This window comes from Hyperoodon ampullatus, assembly GCF_949752795.1.
Source record: "Hyperoodon ampullatus genome assembly, chromosome: X".
In the NCBI taxonomy this organism is placed as follows: Eukaryota; Metazoa; Chordata; class Mammalia; order Artiodactyla; family Ziphiidae; genus Hyperoodon; species Hyperoodon ampullatus.
Genome location: NC_136913.1, coordinates 22,222,051 through 22,245,441, shown reverse-complemented (window position 1 = coordinate 22,245,441; position 23,391 = coordinate 22,222,051). Strand labels below are relative to the sequence as shown.

Sequence of the window (23,391 nt, the reverse complement as noted above, 5' to 3'; positions counted from 1 at the left end):
CCTGCATTGGAAGGGTGGAGTCTTAACCCCTGGACCGCCAGGGAAGCCCCTAGTATCAGTTCCTTTCAACTAGGAGAGCCAAATTAGAAAACACAGTCTTTAAGTGCTGGAAAGAGAATTTGAACCCCCATTTTGTGGCTACAGAGCCTCTGCTCTTCTGACTGCACCTGCACCCCTTTGCTACATCACAAACACTGCTCTAGCCCATCACGGCCCACAAGGTCACCTTACAGTGTGTCAAAGAGAACCAATAACAGACTCAAATTTCCAGAATCCATGTCTCAAGTCTTGGTTTGCTTTCAGAGTCCCGAATGGGAGGGTGGGGCTTAAGAAAGTCTCAGGCAACTGGGAGGTCTCCAAAGAACTCTGGGGCAGGACTCCAGCTCCTAGGGTGGAAGATGCTACAGTGGGGAGAGGGTGGGCACAGGGCAGGACGGTTTCTTGGCAGGGCAGAGGAGAATGGGGGCTACTCCAGGATGGGGACTGGTCTTATCTGTGCTTCTATCCCTAGTTCTAAGATAGTGCCTGTCATATATTTGAATGAGTCAATGAGTCAATGAGTAAATGAATGGCAGAAGTGGGCCACAGCCCCCCGTCACATATGTGGATCGTTCTTCAGTCGAGTCTTCCCAAGTTAAGGAACACCTGTGTCTATCTCTAAGAAATAATTCATGCAGCAATACGAGTATGTCTGCAACAGTATGTTCACAGTGACTCGTCACCTTCAGCTTTAAAAATATTAAAGATGATGTAGCGATGACCACGGTAAGGACATGGTTCAAAGACTACAAATAGACTCGGGATTACATTTGCCCTGTTTACAAAAATACTGCTCGCTTTGTCTTCCTCTGTCTAGAGAGAGTGAGGTTTTCATTTTAAGAGGCTGACTCAAAAATGCAGGGCCACTTCCTGGGCAAGCTTCCAAGTGACTACATCTCCCTGACAGCGCTCCCCAGAGCCCCAGCGCAAGCTGCCTGGGGCGGGGCCTCCAGCCGTTGGTGGCTGTGGGAGCTACCAGAGGAGCAGTTATCTGCAGCCCGCCAGAAATGCTGTGCTTTTAGGCACCCCCCCGCACCCCCCACCGGGCACAGATAACGGCTTTGGCCTTTGCGCTAAAGAGACGTCAGAGTTTGTGATTGGCCAGGCCGCTGTGTGTGAAATACAGATGTCTGCCACACTCCTGACTATGGCATTCCTTCCAGCCGAGTACCCCCGGGTGTGGGTAAGTCTGAATGTTTGAAGTCTGCCCTCGTTGTTGGTGAAATGCTCAAAGCTGAGCATTGTGACTTTCCAGGGGCATGACTTAGCATATTTCTTAATCCTGCTAAGCCTCAGTTTCCTTTTCTGTGATATAGAGATGGTATTATCCTGCACCGTAGAAGGATAGAATGCCTATAGGAGGAGAGCAGTAGCTAGCCATCGTGGGACCTGGGAGAGAGAACGTGTCCAGAGCACCACATCTGGTACCTGGCAGATAGTACACACTGAAGAGCTCTTATTTCTGAAGCATCATTCAAAAAAAAAAAAGGTTTCTGTGACAGCGTCCGTTTTTATTTCTAACGGTACAATATTTCTCCAAAAGACTCAGCAGATATCTTCTACTTAATCACACGCGCGTAGCCAACAGAAATAAAACTTCAGGGGAAGTTAGTGCCAAAGGAAAGTTTATCAGACTATCTTCCCTTTCTCTTTTTCCCTTCTAGACCCTGACTGCACCTGCCCCATTTGCAGATGAAACCAGCTGCCAGTGCCAAGCACCACATGAGAAACTGACCATTGCTCAGGCCCGCTTAGGAACACCAGGTGAGGCTATACTTCTTGTTCTCCAGACGGGCCCTGTCCTGACTTCTCAAGTGGCAGAAAGGCCATCATTATTTGAGTAGCACTGGCTTTGAATTGGAGAGACAAATTTAGAGATGACAGCACAGTGCCAGAAGGGTAAACGCCGACGGCGATAAACTAGACCAAGCAAAGTAGCCAAGGGAAAGCTGCCGCGGGATACGGGAGTTGGAGCCCAAGCGCTGCCATGTAGTCATTCTACTGCCTTGGGCGAGTCATGAGAACAATCTGAATCTGTTTCCTCATGTGCAAACAAGGCCAATGGTACCTGCTTCACAAGGTTTTTGTGACAACTAGATTGCGTGAAAAATACCATAGCATTTTTTTTAAAACTGTGAAGTAGTAGACAAACCTATGCTACTGTAATTATTATCATTCTTAAAAATCTGTGTTTTTTTTTAACATCTTTATTGGAGTATAATTGCTTTACAGTGTTGTGTTAGTTTCTGCTGTATAACAAAGTGAGTCAGCTCTATGCATACATATAGGACCATATCCTCTCCCTCTTGTGTCTCCCGCCCACCCTCCCTATCCCACCCCTCTAGGTGGTCGCAAAGCACTGAGCTGATCTCCTTGTGCTATGCAGCTGCTTTCCACTAGCTATCTATTTTACATTTGGTAGTGTATATATGTCCATGCCACTCTCTCACTTCGTCCCAGCTTACCCTTCCCCCTCCCCGTGTCCTCAAGTCCATTCTCTAACGTCTGTGTCTTTATTCCTGTCCTCCCCCTAGGTTCATCAGAACTATTTTTTTTTTTACATTCCATGTATGTGTGTTGGCATACAGTATTTGTTTTTCTCTTTCTGACTTACTTCACTCCATACGACAGACTCTAGGTCCACCCACCTCACTACAAATAACTCAATTTCATTTCTTCTTAAGGCTGAGTAATATTCCATTGTATATATGTGCCACATCTTCTTTATCCATTCATCTGTCATTGGACACTTCGGTTGCTTCCATGTCCTGGCTACTGTAAATAGTGCTGCAATGAACATTGTGGTACGTGACTCTTTTTGAATTATGGTTTTCTCAGGGTATATGCCCAGTAGTGGGATTGCTGGGTCATATGGTCGTTCTATTTTTAGTTTTTTAAACAACCTCCATACTGTTCTCCATAGTGGCTGTATCAATTTACATTCCCACCAACAGTGCAAGAGAGTTCCCTTTTCTCCACACCCTCTCCAGCGTTTGTTGTTTGTAGATTTTTTGACGATGGCCATTGTGACTGGTGTGAGGTGATACCTCATTGTAGTTTTGACTTGCATTTCTCTAATGATTAGTGATGCTGAGCATCTTTTCATGTGTTTGTTGGCAATCTGTATATCTTCTTTGGAGAAATGTCTATTTGGGTCTTCTGCCCATTTTTGGATTGGGTGGTTTGTTTTTTTTGATATTGAGCTACATGAGCTGCTTGTATATTTTGGAGATTAATCCTTTGTCAGTTGCTTCATTTGCAAATGTTTTCTCCCATTCTGAGGGATGTCTTTTGGTCTTGTTTATGGTTTCCTTTGCTGTGCAAAAGCTTTGATGTTTCATTAGGTCCCATCTGTTTATTCTTGTTTTTATTTCCATTTCTCTAGGAGGTGGGTCAAAATGGATCTTGCTGTGAGTTATGTCATAGAGTGTTCTGCCTATGTTTTCCTCTAAGAGTTTGATAGTGTCTGGCCTTACATTTAGGTCTTTAATCCATTTGAGTTTGTTTTGTTTTGTTTTTTTTGCGGTACGCGGGCCTATCACTGTTGTGGCCTCTCCTGTTGTGGAGCACAGGCTCCGGACGCATAGGCTCAGCGGCCATGGCTCACGGGCCCAGCTGCTCCATGGCATGTGGGATCTTCCCAGACCGGGGCATGAACCCGCATCCCCTGCATCAGCAGGTGGACTCTCAACCACTGCGCCACCAGGGAAGCCCTGAGTTTATTTTTGTGTATGGTGTTAAGGAGTGTTCTAATTTCATTCTTTTACATTTAGCTGTCTAGTTTTCCCAGCACCACTTATTGAAGAGGCTGTCTTTTCTCCATTGTATACTCTTGTCTCCTTTATCAAAGATAAGGTGACCATGTGTGCGTGGGTTTATCTCTGGGCTTTCTATCTGTTCCATTGATCTATATTTCTGTTTTTGTGCCAGTACCATACTGTCTTGATTACTGTAGCTTTGTAGTATAGTCTGAAGTCCAAAGTCTGTGTTTTAAAACAGTTTCTCCAAGTGTGCCTTAAATTAAAGTGCCTGGGCTCTGCTCGAGGAATTTATTCGTTCAGTCCTTTAACCTATACCAGAGATGGTGAGCGAAGAGATTTAAAAAGAACTATAAGGTACCACCTCTGTTTCCCAAGAGCTTTCACTATAATTAAAGAGACAAGACAGCTAGATAGGAGATAAACACTCACCAGTAGCATGCATGCATGTGCTTAGGGGTTAAATCCTGCAGCACAGATGATAACTGACAATTTTAAGAAGGGCAGATTCATTTGGCTTTGAGCAGTCAGGCAAGAGCTGGTCGCAGACCTGAGCTGATCCTTTTGGGAGAAGTAAGATTTGTACTTTGTGGGCAGAAAATGGAAGGGTATCCTGGGCAAGTGGGACAGGAACAGCGAGGGCACAGAGATAGGGAATAAATGAGTGGTGTTCTGGTCGATTGGGATGGAGTGAAAAACAAGACTAGTCCAGGGCCTCCCTGGTGGCGCAGTGGTTGAGGGTCCGCCTGCCGATGCAGGGGATACGGGTTCGTGCCCCGGTCTGGGAGGATCCCATATGCCGCGGAGCGGCTGGGCCTGTGAGCCATGGCCGCTGAGCCTGTGCGTCCGGAGCCTGTGCTCCGCAACAGGAGAGGCCATGACAGTGAGAGGCCCGTGTACCACAAAAAAAAAAAAAAAAAAAAAAGACTAGTCCAGCAGGTAAATCTTGAGCCATTTAAGATGGCATAATTTGGTGGTTTCTACTCACCATTGCAAAAAACCAAACATCCCAAATGTAATAGAGTCCATGGGACAAAGGACAGTTTGCTTAATAATAATAGCAGGTATTTATTAAGTACTTTCTATGTACTATGTACTAAGTTCTTTATCTGTCAGAGCTCTACGTGGTTGGTACTTTTAGTATTTCACAGATGAAGAAATGAAGGCTTTAGAGAAGCTGTGAATCTGCAGAAGATCATTTAGCTAGTAAATGGCAGTGGTTCTGACATTTGAATCTGCCTCAGAATAACCGAGAGGGCTTGTTAAAACACAGGTGGCTGGGCCTTGCCCCCTGATACAGTCCAACTGGGGTGAGGCCCAAGAATTTGCGTCTCTAAGAGGTTCCCAGGTGAGGCTGCTGCTGGGGGACCACGCTTTCAGAACTATTGCTAAGTGGTAAAGCTGGTATTTGATCTCAAACCTGTATGTGCTCGAGCTTGATCTGTTGGCCATGACACTCTGCTTCCCCTTTAAGAATAGCTTGGAGGGAGTGAAGAGAGGAGCAGAGCAGGCAGAGTTAGTAAGCTTTGTAGAGACTTCTTGTGAGGAAGGCAAGAAGAGGCTTGAGGAGGTAGTTGAGAGCAGCCAAACCAGCAAAGAATCACCTGGTAAGTTTGTAAGAAGCAGATGTTTTGCTCGCTCTCCCCCACCCCTAAATCTGGGATGGGGCCCAGGCATCTACATTTTTAACAAATAGCCCAGGTGATTCTGACGTTGGTGGTCTACAGAGAAACGGTGACCCAGCAATAAATCTAAAAGATGCAATGAAAGTCCAGGTGGTTATGAAGAGAGCAGATTTGACCTCAAGTTAAAGGATGAGCTTTAGACCTGAACAGAAAAGGATCCTACTTTTCTAAGGGAAAGGAAAGGGGATTTGAACCCACTCTCCATCTGCTGGGCGCTATGCCCTGTATGTACTCTATTTAGTCTTTGCAAAAACTGAGTGAGGTGGGTATTTGCCGACAAGGCAAATGGGACTTGGAGAACTGGAAAGTATTTGTCAAATGTCCTAGCTGACTGGGTAGAGCTGGGATTCGATCTCAAGTCCCTTTCACCTCATACCGCTGCTTTGTCCACTACAACGGATTGCCCTGTGGAGCACGTGCCACAGCAGCCCATGGAGCTCAATGAGAACATGCTCAGACTTCGAACCGGAGGGTGGCAGGTGTGTGAACAAGACAGGTGGAAGCTGTGATCTTCTGTAGTGGCGGGGCTGTCTGCATGCCCACTGCTGTTTCACCAGCACCTAGAGAAGCACTGTATGCTCAGTAAATACTTTGTGAGTGAATGAATGAATGAACGAATGAATGAATGCAAGTTCGGGACAACAGAAGGAGCTCATCATTTGGAGATAGAATCAGAGAGAGTTTGACCTGATGCAGCCTGCTTGGGTGGGATCGGGCACCTGTAGGCTGTCTAACCGCCACGCGGTTTAAAGCCCGAGAATCTAGCTAGAATAAGATGGTGGTGCATATTGAAATACCTGTGTGGTGGGCTCTGGGGAGCACAGGTCACCACAGGAGGGATGAGATGGAGGAAAGGTGAACTATTCTTCTCAGAAATTCTCCCCTCTTATCTCAGGTGATGACACTGGGAAGTTATCCAGGAGAATTTGGGATGTTGGTGGGCATCTGGCCGAGGGAACTTCTGTTAGAAATTCCTTTATTTAGAACTTCTAACATCAGTGTTAAAATGTGACAAGAAGTTGGTTCTTTGATTACTTACAAGGCACATATTCGTCTTAGACCACACTCTGATAATCTCTGTTTTATTACAGCAGTGGTCCTCCAACTTTAACTTGCTTAGAAGCCCCTGGAGGCCTTGCTAAAACTGAGTGCTGGCCTCCACCCCCAGAGTTTCCGATTCAGTAGGTCTGGGTGGGGCTCAAGCATTTGTATGTCTAACAAGTTCCCAGGTGATGCTGATGCTGCCTGTCCTGGGACCACACTGCAAGAACCACTGCTTAAGAGTAACTGTTGGCTATTGTAAATAGTGCTGCAATGAACATTGTGGTACATGACTCTTTTTGAATTATAGTTTTCTCAGGGTATATGCCCAGGAGTGGGATTGCTGGGTCATATGATAATTTGTAGTTTTTTAAGGAACCTCCATACTGTTCTCCATAGTGGCTGTATCAATTTACATTCCCACCAACAGTGCAAGAGGGTTCCCTTTTCTCCACACCCTCTCCAGCATTTATTGTTTGTAGATTTCTTGATGATGGCCATTGTGACTGGTGTGAGGTGATACCTCATTGTAGTTTTGATTTGCATTTCTCAATGATTTGTGGCGTTGAGCATCCTTTCATGTGTTTGTTGGCAATCTGTATATCTTCTTTGGAGAATGGACTTGAGGAAAAGCGGGGGGAGTGGTGGGCTGGGACAAGGTGAGAGAGTGGCATGGACATATATACACTACCAAATGTAGAATGGATGGCTGGTGGAAAGCAGCCACATAGCACAGGGAGATCAGCTCTGTGCTTTGTGACCACCTAGAGGGGTGGGATGGGGAGGGAGGGAGGGAGATGCAAGAGGGAGGGGATATGTGTATACGTATGGCTGATTCACTTTGTTATGCAGCAGAAGCTAATGCACCATTGTAGAGCAATTATACTCCAATAAAGATGTTGAAAAAAAAAGTAACTGTTGGTAGTCGTTGGAGGGAGTGTCATGGAGATTATCTAAATATAATTGTTGGAGCATTGTACTGTTACTAGAGAAGCTCACAGAGTTTTAAAAATATCTTCCTGTTTGACTATTATTTAAGAAAACAAGAAAAACATCACTACTTTTTTGAAATGTTTGGTAGTTTTCAAGACTAGTAAGCAATTACCTTTCTGTGGTGCCGTCTTGAGCATCCCTTCAAAAAGACAAAAGAGACCTGTATTGGGGGCTCATAATGAGCTTCAAGATTATAGTTGCAAGTGAAGTCTTTCACTAACTCCTTCTCCAGCCCATTTTATGACTTCATACAATTGCCTACATTATGTTTCGCGGTCTTAGGTCTGCCCAAACAGAATCTGCTGTATAAATTCTAAAAGAGGCAGCTCATAGCTTTTAGCTCCTGGACCTCATCTGTGAGGTCAAAGGGTGATGAACCTCAAGAGAAGGAGCACAGTAGAGCAATTGGAACTGGCACCTTTTTTTTTTTAAGTTAATTAATTTCTTTATTTTTGGCTGTGTTGGGTCTTCGTTGCTGCGTGTGGGCTTTCTCTAGTTGCGGCGAGCGGGGGCTACTCTTCGTTGCTGTGCACGGGCTTCTCACTGCAGTGGCTTCTCTTGTTGCGGAGCACGGGCTCTAGGTGTGTGGGCTTCGGGAGTTGTGGCACATGGGCTCAGTAGTGGTGGCTCGCGGGCTCTAGAGTGCAGGCTCGGTAGTTGTGGTGCACGGGCTTAGTTGCTCCGCGGCATGTGGGGTCTTCCCGGACCAGGGCTCGAACCCGTGTCCCCTGCACTGGCAATGCGGATGCTTAACCACTGCGCCACCAGAGAAGTCCCGGAACTGTCACCTTTTTAAAAAAAATTTTTTTATTGAAGTATAGTTGATTTACAAGATTGTGTTAATTTCTTCTGTACAGCAAAGTGACTCAGTTATACATATATATTTTCATATTCTTTTCCATTATGGTTTGTCATAGGATACTGAATATAGTTCCCTGTGCTATACAGTAGGACCTTGTTGTTTATCCATCCTATATATAATAGTTTGCCTCTGCTAATCCCAAACCCCCATTCCTTCCCTCCCTACCCCTCCTCCCCCTTGGCAACCACAAGTCTGTTCCCTATATCTGTGAGTCTGTTTCTGTTTCGTAGATGTGTTGATTTGTATTGTATTTTAGATTCCATGTGCACGGTATTTGTCTTTCTCTGTTTGACTTACTTCGCTTAGTGTGATAATCTCTAGGTCCATCCATGTTGCTGCAAATGGCATTATTTCATTCTTTTTGATGGCTGAGTAATATTCCATTGGATATATGTACCACATCTTCTTTATCCATTCATCTGATGGACGTTTAGGTTGCTTCCATGTCTTGGCTCTAGTAAATGGTGCTGCTATGAACATCGGGGTGCATGTATCTTTTTATTTATTTATTTATTTTTGTGGTACGTGGGCCTCTCACTGTTGTGGCCTCTCCCACTGCGGAGCACAGGCTCCGGACGCGCAGGCTCAGCGGCCATGGCTCACGGGCCCAGCCGCTCCGCGGCATGTGGGATCTTTCCGAACCAGGGCACAAACCCATGTCCCCTGCATTGGCAGGTGGACTCTCAACCACTGCGCCACCAGGGAAGCCCTGCATGTATCTTTTTGAATTAGAGTTTTGTCTGGGTATATGGCCAGGAGTGGGATTGCAGGATCATATGGCAACTCTATTTTTAGTTTTTTGAGGAAACTCCATACTGTTTTCCATAGTGGCTGCACCAATTTACATTCCTACCAGCAGTGTAGGAGGGTTCCCTTTTCTCTGCACCCTCTCCAGTATTTATTTGTAGATTTTTTAATGATGGCCATTCTGAGTGTGTGAGGTGATACCTCATTGTAGTTTTGATCTGCATTTCTCTGATAATTAGTGATGTTGAGCATCTTTTCATGTACTTTTTGGCCATTTGTATGTTTTCTTTGGAGAAATGTCTATTTAGGTCTTCTGCCCATTTTTCAGTTGGGTTGTTTGTTTTTTGTTGTTGTTGCATGGAACTGGCACCTTTGATCTTAGGTCAAATAGTCCAGCTGTGGAGGTATGACCCTCTAAGGTTTAGTATGTATCCTGAGACAGAGAAAATCAGTAATCTGCCTGGAGATAAAGGAAAAACCCAAGTGATTGCTTCATAGGTTCCTTTTCATTAAAGCTGACACTTTTTCTTAAAGGGAAACTCAGTTCTGATTTCCTATTTTCCTTCACAAAAAGGGAATTTGTATTATTCTGTTCACACAGTGATATGTGTAGTTTTCCAAATTCATTTCTCAAGAGCCACCTGAATGAATTTTGCCTTATTTCTGTGCCACCTGTACTATAATTTACTTAATTTAAAAAAATGTACTCTTTCTTTTTTAACTTAAATTTAATGTATTTTAAAAAGCAAACATCAGGGCTTCCCTGGTGGCGCAGTGGTTGAGAGTCCACCTGCTGATGCAGGGAACACGGGTTCATGCCCCGGTCCGGGAAGATCCCACATGCCGCAGAGTGGCTGGGCCTGTGAGCCATGGCCGCTGAGCCTGCGTGTCTGGAGCCTGTGCTCTGCAACGGGAGAGGCCAGGCCACAACTGTGAGAGGCCCGCGTACCACAAAAAAAAAAAAAAAAAAAGCAAACATCAATCATCATTTATTGAAAAGAGCATCGCTGGCTGTAAGTAGAAGGAAATAATTAAGTTTATATAAAACTATGTAAACTTTGTGAGATAGGTAACTATTAGATTTTAAAAGGTTAAATTTTGTGCCACCTCTTTTGCACATCAGCTGTACACAAAAACAATACCAGTTACCATAATTACTGGGAATTCAGTAACAGTCTGTCTTTCTCTCTCTCTCTTTTTAAAAAGACTCCATATGTAGTAGACTCTACTACTACAATGGCATGTAGTTTTCTAGAAGGCATCATGAGTTAGAAGAAAGAGCAGTGAAATTTGGTTTGCACTCACACTCCATCATAGGTTGGTTGTATGATGCTGGGTAAGGTGCTTAGCTTTGCTGAGCTTCCATTTTCCCCTCTATGAGAGAGGATAGTAAGTCCACTCTCCTCTACCTACCTCACAGAGTTGATGGAAAGATTAAGTGAAATACATGTGCTCTGTAAATCATATGTACTTTTAAGGCATTGTTAATAAGCTGCATTTTAAGAACCATAATAAAAAATGAATAATCACCCTTTTATTGTTGCCTGAATCTGAAATAATACCAAGAAACACCATAACATGCCCTATAGAAATGTGAATTCAGATGTACTGTAGTTGGTGACTGCCTCCTATCTTGCCGTATGGTATGTGTATGTTTAACTTTTGAACCAACTGCCAAACTGCTTTCCAATGTGTTTGTACCATTTACATTCCCAGCAGTGTATGAGAGTTCCAGTTGTTCTATATCCTCATCAGCACTTGGTATGATCAATAGTTTTTAAATTTTTAGTCATTCTAGTGAGTATGAAGTAGTATTTCAGGGTCGCTTTAATTTGTATTTCCCTAATGAGTAATGAATGGTATTGAGGATCTTTTCATGTGCTCATCTGCCATCCATCTATTTATTTTCTTTGGTGAAATGTCTGTTGAAATTTTTTTGCCCTTTTAAAAATGAGTTGTTTATCTTATTATTGAGTTTTGAGGGTTCTTTATATATTCCAGATACAAGTCTTATATCAGATATATATTTTGCAGATAGTTTCTCCCTAAGACTTGCCTTTTCATTTTTGTAAAAATGTCTTTTGAAGAGTAAAGGTTTTAAGTGAGGTTTAATATATAAATTTTTGTTTTATACTGTGTCCTTTTTGGTTCCTATTTAAGAAATTTTTGTCAAATTCAAAGTCACTAAGATTTTCTCCTGTTTTCTTCTAGAAGTTTTGTAGTTTTAGCTTTACGTTTAGGTCTATGATCCATTTAGAGTTAATTTTTGTATATGGTGTGAGATGCTATATAACATATTACCACAGACCTAATGGCTTAAAACACTGCACGTTCATTACATCACAGTTTCCATGGATCAGGAGTCCAAGCCTGGCTTAGCTGAGTCCTCTGCTCAGGGTTTCACAAGGCTGCATTCAAGGTGTCACCCAGGGCTCACTTCTCATCTGGAAGCTTGACTGGTGGATCTGGTAGATCTGCTTCCGAGCTCACTCAGGTTGTTGGCAGAATTTATTTCCTTGTAACTCTAAGACCAAGGATCTAGCTTCTTGCTGGTTGTCAGCCAGAGACCACCCTTGGCTCCTAGAGGACACCTGCAGTTCCTTGCCACATGGCCCTCTCAAAATATGGCAGCTTGCTTCTTCAAAGCCACCAAGGAAGAAAGAATGAGTCTGCTAGCAAAATGGAGTCTTATATACTATAACATAATCATGGGAGAGACATCTATCACCTTTGTCATATTCTCCTGGTTAGAAGCAAGGCATGGGTCCCACTCCCACTTCAAAGGGAGGGGATCTCACAAAGGTGTGAAGAGCAGGAGGTGTGGGGGGTCAGTGGGAGCTACCTTAAGGTCTCTCCACCAAGGCCATGGAATAGGTGTGCTCCATCTTTTGATCATTACCAAACCTCTAGCTTCACAGGCCAGTGGTTCTCAGCATAGACCCTCTGGAGAGTCCCCAGATGCCTAAAAGGATGTCCAGAAAAACTTCGAACAAAAGATTAAAACAAATAAACATACCAACTAACTTACAAAGCCACAGTCTATTAAAAAATATTATGGAGAATTTCAAACATTCACAAAAGTAGAACAATATAATGAACCTTCATGTGCCCATCACCCATACCTAACAACCACCATCCTATAGCCTTCCCTCATCAACTCTCCCCTCTTGAATTATTTGAAACAAAATCCCAGGCTTCCTATCATTTCATCCATAAATACTTCTGTATATATGTCTTAAAAAATAAGAACTCTGGGGTTTTTTTAAGGCATAACCACTATATCATTATCTCACCTAAAAAATTAACAGCAATTCTTTAATATCATCAAATATCCAGTGTTCCAATTTCCAGTTATCTTATGTCATCATTTATTTATAGTTTGTTTGAACCCAAATCCAAATAATGTCTATATATTACAATATGTTGAGGTGTTTTTTAAATATCTTTTAATCTCCGAGTCCCCCCCTCTATCTCTTTCCCTCTTCTTTTTTTTCTTGAAGTTTATTTGTTGAAGATATCAGGGATTTTTTTTTTTTGGTCCTGCAGAATTTCCCAGTCTAGAAATTGCTGACACACTATAATTTTTTAAAGTGAGCTTATTGCAAAATCAACTCCACAAATACTCTTCACAAATTTACTAAATGGCCTTTTTTCTCAGTAATTATATCGTCTTTCTTTACTTTTCTTTCCTCCCTGCTTCCTGAATTTATTTATCTTGATCACTTCTGAATCAATAACAAAAAGTTTTGCAAAACTGCCATCTGCTTCCCCCTGGGGTTTATATCTTAAAACAAATTTTCCTCAATTGAATTCAAACTGAATAAGAGCTTTGAAACCAAGGATCCCTCATTAGACAGTTTGTTATTTCAAAGTATTTTCTATTTACCGTGCCTTATTTAGAATAGAGTATAATCCTGTGAAGGCAATTCTCTTTGTTCAAAACGGTGTATAATTGGGAATAATTGCAATTCCCTATCTGACACAAAGTCTCTCGAGTTTTTTTTATTAGATAAATTTAATTTATTAGAAACATTGTACCATCTGAATATATTAATGTAATATTCCTTTCAATTTATGTTCTAAATTAACGAGGTTGTATTACATCAAGAAATAATCACAATTTTAAATCTAAGCCTTAAAGATCATTCAACAGAAGTGTGCATTGATTTCTTTTTTTAAATTTATAGCATCAATATAATACGTGCATCTAGTTTAAAAAGTTAGTAGGACTCTTAGGCTCGTAAAACAAACAAACAAACAAACCAGCAATCCCTTTCCCTACCCACCCCACCTCTGATTCTTGTTCTCTGTAGATACTCAGCACTTGACAATCAACTTTCCAAAATGTTGACATCTCTAATCTACTGTCATTGCCTTTCTTGTTTCCTCTGCCCTTGGGGGATTATCCCTTTTTAATTCTTTCTCTGTAATCTTGTGGTGTTAGAGCGGAAGTGGAGATAAGTGTGTGTGTGTTCAGTTTGCCACGTTTAGTTTGTCGTTAGCCATATTTTCATTTTCTAGTTCCTTTGTTGAGAATCCAAAATGGTGTAAAAGTAAAAGTTGGCACCCAGCCCCTCTACCTCCCTATGTCTCCCTCTTATTGGAGGGGATGGGTCTTTGGCTGACTCAGCAAAAGTTTCATCCTCCAGTTCCTAGTGCAGTCTCCTGCCTCCCGGGAAGCTCTGGTGAAGTGTGTCCCTCTTCCTCAAGAAATGGCACTTCCCAAGCACTGTATGCCATAGTGAGAGTGTCTGTTGTGGCCGATTTGCTCTTGACCCTTTTCCCTAGGAATGACTGTAGTGTGGGTCACTAGCCTCCAACCCTGAGCACCACCCCCCCATGTAACTTTTGCTCCCTGACACTCCTCCCCTTGGGGCATGTACGCCCCGCCCCATGTCTTAGGATACCAAAGAGAATAGGGAGTGACCTTTGTGCAGTGTATGCTGGTAAATGTTTAACAACTGGCCCTCCAGGGGGAAATAAGCCCTGATTTGAGCATTTGCCAATTTCTATGGTGTAAATACTCCTACCAAGGCTGATTTTACACTGCCACGGTGACTTGGAAGAGGTGCACAGCTGTGTCTTTCTTTGCCTTTGGGAATAGGACTCAGGGGTCTTAGTTCAGGACTGCCAGACTCGAGGATGAAGTCATTTGTCCTTTTCATTGAGCTCCTCAGTCACTCCTACCTTGATATTCCTGCTGGGCTGACTCTGTCAACCCTTTGGTTATGTCTGGTGTGTCTGAATCTGCCAGCTCAGCCACCTGAGACTCTACTCTGGATCAGGGAAGCTCCCCAGTGCTCTGCGGCTAAAAATGTGTGCTCTGGGTCAATCTTAATTTTGTTATGTTTTTACTCTGCTTTGATGTCCTTAGAAGAACCTCTTGGTAAAGTTAATTTCATGCACTAATATGAAACTGATGGTATGTAAACATTGTGTTTTCTCCAGGTAAACCTTATTACAGTGCTGTACTGATGGAAGGATCAGGTGACTGGGATTCCTTATTCTGCAGTTCTGTTGATGATGTTTTCTTTCTTCCACAGTTGACAGACCTGTCAGAGTATACGCAGATGGAATATTTGACCTCTTCCACTCAGGTCATGCAAGGGCACTTATGCAAGCAAAAACACTGTTTCCCAACAGCTACTTGTTGGTAGGAGGTAAGAAGTGCATTTTCTCTTTGTCTAGAAAACTCTTGTATAATGTGCTTCCTGAAAAGGACCCCTTTCAGACTTCCATCATTTTTTTTTTTTTTTTTTTTTGCGGTACGCGGGCCTCTCACTGCTGTGGCGTCTCCCGTTGCGGAGCACAGGCTCCGGACGCACAGGCTCAGCGGCCATGGCTCACGGGCCCAGCCGCTCCGCGGCATGTGGGATCTTCCCGGGCCGGGCACGAACCCGTGTCCCCTGCATCGACAGGCGGACTCTCAACCACTGCGCCACCAGGGAAGCCCCCAGACTTCCATCATTAACACCTCACATTGTTAATTCTCCCAGTTCAGCCTATATTGCATCAAGTACTTGTTCACTGCGTGAAATTTAAAATGGTATTTTAAAAAACATTGGGGAAATTACATCATCAGATTATAAACCATTGATTCCCAGAGAAAGACGAATAATACCACCAAGGGTAACTGCTTCATGTTCTCCATTTATGCCTTTCTTCTTGTGTTTGAGGCATGATCCAATTTCTGTTTCTGAAATTTCCTAGAGAGTTAGGAGAAAAGCAATATTATTCTTTTTTTTTTTTACAACTTTATTGGAGTATAATTGCTTTACAATGGTGTGTTAGTTTCTGCTTTATAACAAAGTGAATCAGTTATACATATACATCTGTTCCCATATCCCTTCCCTCTTGCGTCTCCCTAGCAATATTATACTGATTTCAAATCTTAGAGACCTGAGGGGATTCAGGATGATTAATGGTAAGTAAGGTCATTGTCTGGTTCCTTGGTGTGACCCACAGTACTTAGGACAATGTTGCGCTAATGGTAGAGGCTTACAGCAGTTCCAGTTAGTGGAATTTATGTGCTGTGTATTAAAGAAATAGAGATTTATATACCCAGGTAATCTTGGTTTACAATGAAGGAACTGACTGATTTCATAAGCTTGTGGAGAGAGAAGAGCAGTTAGACATAAAATTTTCTTCTTCCAAAAGGCCTACAGATTTCAATTTGGGTAAAAGGGAAAGTTTCTGACCTGCAAGACCTGGGTCTCATCTCTGTAGCTTCTGGAAACAGCATTTCTTTTCACTATAATCATTTTTTGTGGCATTACATGAACTAGACACCATCAACCCTTAGACCTCTACCGTGAGGGAAAAAGGTGATGGTAAGAGACTACATATCTGTTTTAAAAAATACTTTGTTGGGCTTCCCTGGTGGCGCAGTGGTTGAGAGTCTGCCTGCCAATGCAGGGGACACGGATTTGTGCCCCGGTCCGGGAAGATCCCATATGCCACGGAGCGGCTAGGCCTGTGAGCCATGGCCACTGAGCCTGCGCGTCCGGAGCCTGTGCTCCGCAACGGGAGAGGCCACAACAGTGAGAGGCCCGTGTACCGCAAAAAAAAAAAAAAAAAAAAATTGTTATCTTCCACAAGTTTAAAACTACTTTTTGGATATTTGAGAGGAATCTTTTGCAGATTTTGCCAAGCATGGTGACCATGTGGTTATTGAGTGGAGTTCTTCCCAGAAGGAAGAGGTGATATGAGGTGGTTCATTCCCCTTTATTTTGAGTGGAAAATCATTTCTTGCATGAGCACTGCCACCCGGAGTCTGGTCCTAAGCTGCCGGGGTCCTGGGGAGACCTCTGCAGTGGTTGGGCTTTGGTCATTTTGGCAACCCAAGTTTGGAGGTGGTTAGTTGTAGGCAACACTTAACGGGAACACTGCCCTGGCCCTGGGTTAGCACATCAAAAGTAAAGGCAAAGGAAGAATGTGACTTTCAGTACATTCAGGTAAATTGGAGAAAGCAGTAAATTAATATCAGCAGCTGTCCAGGTAACTAGGCAACAGTGGTTTCTCTGATTTACTGAATGATTCCTTCACTTAACAACTATTTATTGAGCTCCTACTATGTGCCAGGCATTCTTCTGTACACTGAGAATGCAGCCATGATCGAAGCAGACTGTGTCCTCAAGAGAACTTAGAGTCTGAAGGGGAGGCAGACACTGCCCAGTAAACAATCCAGAGTAGGGGTTCTATGAAGAAATGTAAAATAGGGTAAGGGGAAGGAGTGGCTGGTGGGTAAAGGAGGGACTTTTCAGGTATGGAGGTCAGGGGAGGGCCCTCTGGAGTGCTGACACCTGTGCAGAGACTTGAATGAAGTGAAGGGCACACGAAAGCCAGAGCACAGAAGCTTCCTTGTGTGGTGATCTTCCCACCAGCCTATATGAGAACGTTGGGACAAGTGGAGAAAACGTGGTAGCTACAACTAGATGTGTTATTTTGTTGACTTGTTATGTCTTAAGGAGGCTTTCCATAAAAGCACAGGTGATGTAGTACTCAGAGAAATGAAGATGGACAGGAGTTCAGAGCCAAGAATTAAAGCAAAAGGGAAGGAGAACAACTCCCACGAGAAATCCTGAACTTCTTCGCAGCTATGGCAGAAGGAGCCACAGGGTCATTCCATAGCTCTCAGATGTTAGAGCTGATGCTGCTCCCCGATGAAGAACCAGCTCCTCCTGCCCTGAGTTCTGAGATGTTTCAGAGGGTTGTTGCCAAAGCAGCATCGAGTAATGCAGTAAACGATGTCCTCCCTCACTAGCAGATTTACAAAGAAACGTAGCTACCCCCCTCAATGGCTATTACATGGATTCTCCGTGGAAGCCAAGGGCATGTTAAACTACTAAGACAACCATGGCGACCATACCTTTTGGTAGGTGACAGGGACTAGTGTATAGATGGGAAATGAAGCAGTAATACATGAAGCTGTAAAAACGTGGTATGTAGCCTTCTGGAGACAGTGACAGAGTAAGAATGAAAACCCCTCACTGTTGTGGCCTCTCCCGTTGCGGGTCACAGGCTCCGGACGCGCAGGCTCAGCGGCCATGGCTCATGGGCCCAGCCGCTCCACGGCATGTGGGATCTTCCCGGACCGGGGCACGAACCCATGTCCCCTGCATCGGCAGGTGGACTCTCAACCACTGTGCCACCACGGAAGCCCACTATGAAATATTTTTAACCACCTTATTAATAAAATTCAGTGTAGGGACTTCCCTGGTGGCACAGTGGTTAAGAATCCGCCTGCCAATGCAGGGGACATGGGTTCCAGCCCTGGTCCGGGAAGATCCCACATGCCGCGGAGCAACTAAGCCCGTGTGCCACAACTACTGAGCCTGAGCTCTAGAGCCCGTGAGCCACAACTACTGAAGCCCATGTGCCTAGAGCCCGTGCTCCGCAATAAGAGAAGCCACTGCAATGAGAAGCCCGTGCACCGCAACGAAGAGTAGCCCCCACTTGCCTCAACCAGAGAAAGCCTGCACACAGCAACAAAGGCCCAACACAGCCAAAAATAAAAATAAACAAAACAAATAAAATTTTTAAAAAACCCAGTGTAAGCCTATATTTCATGTGTCTCCACTAATTTAATTGTATTTGATTCCTAGTCTGTTAAACAGAATCTCCAACCTCCTGTGTGTAGGCAGATTTCTACAGGGGCATGGTAGCTCAAATCCCATGACAAAGAACAATCTTCCTTCGATGTATATAGTAGTTACCTTCCTCTAAAATTCAGCATTTATCACAGCTGTTCCAGAAATACTTTGCAGTTATATGTAAAACAAAATTAGGGGCTAGATTCAAATAATTTAAAATAATTATGCAGAGACATTCAGAAATCTTACAGGATGTTAGAAAATTCTCATGTGGGGCTGCCCCACACATAGCAAGATGTTTAGGGACTTCCCTGGTGGTCCAGTGGCTAAGACTCCATCCATGCTCCCAATGCAGGGGGCCTGGGTTCAATCCCTGGTCAGGGAACTAGATCCCACATGCCACAACTAAAGACCCCCTCATGCCGCAACTAAAGACCCCCGCATGCCGCAACGAAGATCCTGCATGCCGCAGCTAAGACCCGGTGCAGCTAAATAAATAAATAGATAGATAGATAGATAGATAAATAAAATAAAATAAATACTTTAAAAAAGATGTTTAACATTGTTGGCACCCTGCCCACTAAATGCCAATTGCTGCCTCCAATCATAGTGACAACTAAAGATGCCCTACAAATTTCCAAAAATGCTTCCTAGGGGATGCTGAAGCCTTTGTTGAAAACCGTTGTCTTAGACTGAGTCTTCACTCTTTGTTCCCCACAATCCCAAAAAGAATTTTGAAAAACTATACACCTTCTTACAGATTTTTAAGCTGACGTCTAAAATTTTCCATCCTAAGTTTACATAGTTGTAAAAGATGTAATTTCTGGAATACTGTAAATTTTAACATTTTCAAAAATTAATAAACTTTACTTTTAAGGGAAGTTTTACATTCACAGCAAAACTGAGCAGAAAGTACAAAGGTTTCCATTTACGCACTCACGCACAACCTCCCCATTATCAACATCTGCCACCAGGGTAGTACATTTTTTACAGTCCATGAACGTACATTGACACGTTATTATCACCCAAAGTCCATAGTTTAATACGTTAGAGTTCACTCTTGGTATTTTACATTCTTTGGGTTTGGACAAATGTATTATGACATATATCCACCACTGTAGTATCGTACAGAACAGTTGCAGTGCCTTAAAAATCCTCTGTAATCTGCCTATTCATCTATCCCCCACCCAACCCCTGGCAACCACTGATCTTTTTACTGTCTCCATAGTTTTGCCTTTTCCAAAATGTCATGTAATTGGAATCATACAGTATGTTTCTTTTTCAGATTGGCTTCTTTCACTTAGTAATATGTTTAAGTTTACCCCATGGCTTGTTGGCTCATTTCTTTTTAGCACTGGGTAATATTCCATTGTCTGGATGTGCCACAGTTTGTTTATCCTTTCGCCTACTAAAGGACATCTTGGTTGCATTCATGTTTTGGCAATTATGAATAAAGCTGCTATAAACATCTATGTACAGGTTTTTGTATGGACGTAAGTTTTCAATTCAGTTTGGTAAATACCAAGGAGTGTGATTGCTAGATCATATGTTAAGAGTATGTTTAGCTTTGTTAGGAACTGCCAAACAGTCTTCCAAAGTAGCTGTACCATTTTGCATTCCCACCAGCAATGAATGAGAATTCCTGGTGCTCCAAATCCTCATCAGCATTTGGTGTTGTCAGTGTTTTGTACTTTGGCCATTTTAATTGGGGTATAGTGGTATCTCATTGTTGTTTTATTTTGTAATTTCCTGATGACATGTGATGTAGAACATCTTTTCATATGCTTACTTAACATCTGTATATCTTCTTTGGTGAGGTGTCTATTCAGATCTTTTTTGCATTTCTTAATTAGGTTGTTCATTTTCTTATTGTTGAGTTTTAAGAGTTCTTTGCGTAGTTTGGATGATAGTCCTTTATCAGTTGTCTTTTTCAAATATTTTCTCCCACTCTGTGGTTTTTCTCATTCCATTGACATTGCCTTTTGCAGAGCAGAAATTTTTAATTTTAATGAAGGCCAGTTTATCAATTGTGTCTTTGATGGTTTGTGTGTTTGGTGTTGTATCTAAAAAGTCACTGCCATACCTAAGGTCATCTAGGTTTTCTCATATATTATCTTCTATGAGTTTTATGCTTTTGTGTTCTACATTTTGATCTATGATCCATTTTGAGCTAATTCTTGTGAAGAGTATAAGATCTGTATTTAGACTCCTTTTTTTGCATGTGGATGTCCAGTTGTTACAGCACCATTTGTTGAAAAGACTATCTTTGTTCATTGTATTACCTTTGCTCCTTTGTCAAAGATCAATTGACTGTATTTATGTGGGTCTATCTCTGGGCTATTTCATTCCATTGATCTGTTTATCCATTTTTTCACTAATACCACACCTTCTTGATTACTGTAGCTTCACAGTAAGTATTGGAATTGAGTAGTGCCGGTCTTCCAACTTTGTTCTTTTCCTCCAATATTGATTTGGCTATTCTGGGTCTTTTCCCTCTCCAAATAAACTTTACTATCAGTTTATCATTAGCCACAAAATAACTTGTTGGTATTTTGGTTGGGATTGCATTGAATCTATAGATCAAGTTGGGAAGAAATGACATCTTGACACTATTGAGGCTTCCTATCCATGAACATGAAATACATTTCCATTTATTTTGATATTTTTCATCAGGGTTTTGTAGTTTTTCTCACGTAGATCTTGTACACATTTTGTTAGATTTATACCTAAGTATTTTATTTGTTGGGGCATGCTAATGTAAACAGTAATATGTTTTTCATTTCAAAGTCCACTTGTTCATTGCTGGTATATAGGAAAGTGATTGACTTTTGCATATTAATTAACCTTGTATTCTGCAATCTTGCTATAATTGCTTATTCTAGGAGGTTTTTTTGGTCAGTTCTTTAAATTTTTCTACATAGATGATTATGTCATCTGTGAAGAAAAACAGTTTTATTTCTTCCTCCCCAATCTGTAAACATTTTTTATGTATTTATTTATGTTTGGCTGCATTGGGTCTTCATTGCTGTGCATGGGCTTTCTCTAGTTGTGGCGAGTGGGGGCTACTCTTTGTTGCAGTGCACAGGCTTCTCATTGCGGTGGTTTCTCTTGTTGTGGAACACAGGCTCTAGGTGCACAGGCTTCAGTAGTTGTGGCATGTGGGCTCAGTAGTTGTGGCTCGTGGGCTTTCGAGTGCAGGCTCAATAGTTGTGGCGCCCAGGCTTAGTTGCTCTGTGGCATGTGGGATCTTCCCAGACCAGGGCTTGAACCCATGTCCCATGCATTGGCAGGCGGAATCTTAACCACTGTGCCACCAGGGAAGTCCTAATCTGTATACATTTTATTTCCTTTTCTTGTCTTACTGCACTAGCTAGGACTTCCAGTACAATGTTGAAAAGCTATGGTGAGAGGTTACATCCTTGCCTTATTCCTGATCTTAGTGGGAAAACTTCAGTTTTCTCACCACTGAGTATGATGTTAGCTGTAGGGTTTTTGTGTGTGTGTGTGTGTGTGTGTGTGTGCAGTACGCAGACCTCTCACTTTTGTGGCATCTCCCGTTGCAGAGCACAGGCTCTGGACACGCAGGCTCAGCGGCCATGGCTCATGGGCCCAGCCGCTCCATGGCATGTGGGATCTTCCCAGACCGGGGCATGAACCCATGTCGCCTGCATTGGCAGGTGGACTCTCAACCACTGTGCCACCGGGGAAGCCCAGCTGTAGGGTTTTTGTAGATAGTCTTTATCAAGTTGAGGAAGTTCCCCTCTATTTCTAGTTTGCTGAGAGTTTTTATCATGAATGGGTATTGGATTTTATCAAATGCTTTTTCTACATCTATTAATATGATCATATGATTTTTCTTCTTTTGTCTGTTGATGTGATGGATTACATTAATTGATTTTATTCTATTTTTTTGTTTTTTAAAATTGAAGTATAGTTGATGTATAGTATTATACGTTACAGGTGTACAATATAGTGATTCACAATTTTTAAAGGTTATACTCCATTTATACTTATAAAATATTGGCTATATTCCCTGTGTTGTAAATATATCCTCATAGCTTATTTATTTTATACATAATAGTTTGTATATCTTAATCCCGTACCCCTTACTTGCCCCTCCCTCCTTCCTTCTCTCCATTAGTAACCACTAGTTCGTTTTCTATATCTGTGAGTCTGTTTACCTGGGATAAATCTCACTTGGTTATGGTGTATAATTCTTTTTATACATTGTTGGATTTGAGTTGTTAATATTTCGTTAAAGAGTTCTGCATCTATGTTAATGAGAGATAGTGATCTCTAGTTTCCCTTTCTTATAAGGTGTTTGGTTGTGGTATTAGGGTAATGCTAGCCTTATAGAATGAGTTAGGAAACATTCCCTCTGCTTCTATCTTGTGGAAGAGATTGTAGAGAACTGGTATAGTTTCTTCCTTAAATGTTTGGTAGAATTCACCAGTGAACCTATTCAGGCCTGGTGGTTTCTCTTTTGGAAGGTTATTACATACTGATTGGATTTCTTTAATACATAGAGGCCTATTCAGATTGTCTCTTTCTTCTAGTGTGAATTTTGGCAGCTTCTGTCTTTCAAGGAATTGGTCACTTTCACCTATGTTATCACATTTGTGGGCATAGAGTTGCTCAAAATATTCCTTCCTTTTAATGTCCATGAGATCTGTAGTAATGTCCTCTTTTTAATTTCTGATATTAGTCATTTGTATCCTTCTCTTTTTTTTTGTTAGCTTGGCTAGAGCCTTACCAATTTTACTGATCTCTTCAAAGAACCAGCTCTTGTTTTTGTTGACTTTCTCTATTCATTCCTGTTTTCAGCTTCATTGATTTCTGCTCTGATTTTTTTTTTTTTAATTATTTATTTAATTTATTTATTTTTGGCTGTGTTGTGTCTTTGTTGCTGTGCAAGGGCTTTCTCTAGTTGTGGCTTGGGGGTTCTAGAGTGCAGGCTCAGTAGTTGTGGCGCACGGGCCTAGCTGCTCCGCGGCACGTGGGATCTTCCTGGACCAGGGCTCGAACCCGTGTCCCCTGCATTGGCAAGCGGATTCTCAACCACTGCACCACCAGGGAAGTCCCTGCTCTGATTTTTATTATTTATTTTCTTTTGCTTACTTTGGGTTGAATTTGCTCTTTTTTCTAGTTTCCTAAGATGGAAGCTTAGATGATTG

The 23,391-nt window shown here is 42.4% G+C and overlaps 1 protein-coding gene across 2 annotated transcripts in view; it reads left to right on the top strand.

The window, feature by feature from the left end:
* PCYT1B (phosphate cytidylyltransferase 1B, choline) overlaps window positions 1-23,391 on the top strand; it is a gene marked incomplete at both ends in the record, with an annotated part of 159,362 nt that overhangs the window by 56,261 nt on the left and 79,710 nt on the right. For both annotated transcript variants that reach the window (XM_079728284.1, XM_079728283.1), the window contains 2 exons: window positions 1,704-1,803; window positions 14,669-14,785. In XM_079728284.1, the coding sequence (XP_079584410.1) occupies window positions 1,704-1,803; window positions 14,669-14,785 (217 nt within the window). The remainder of the gene's footprint in view (window positions 1-1,703; window positions 1,804-14,668; window positions 14,786-23,391) is intronic.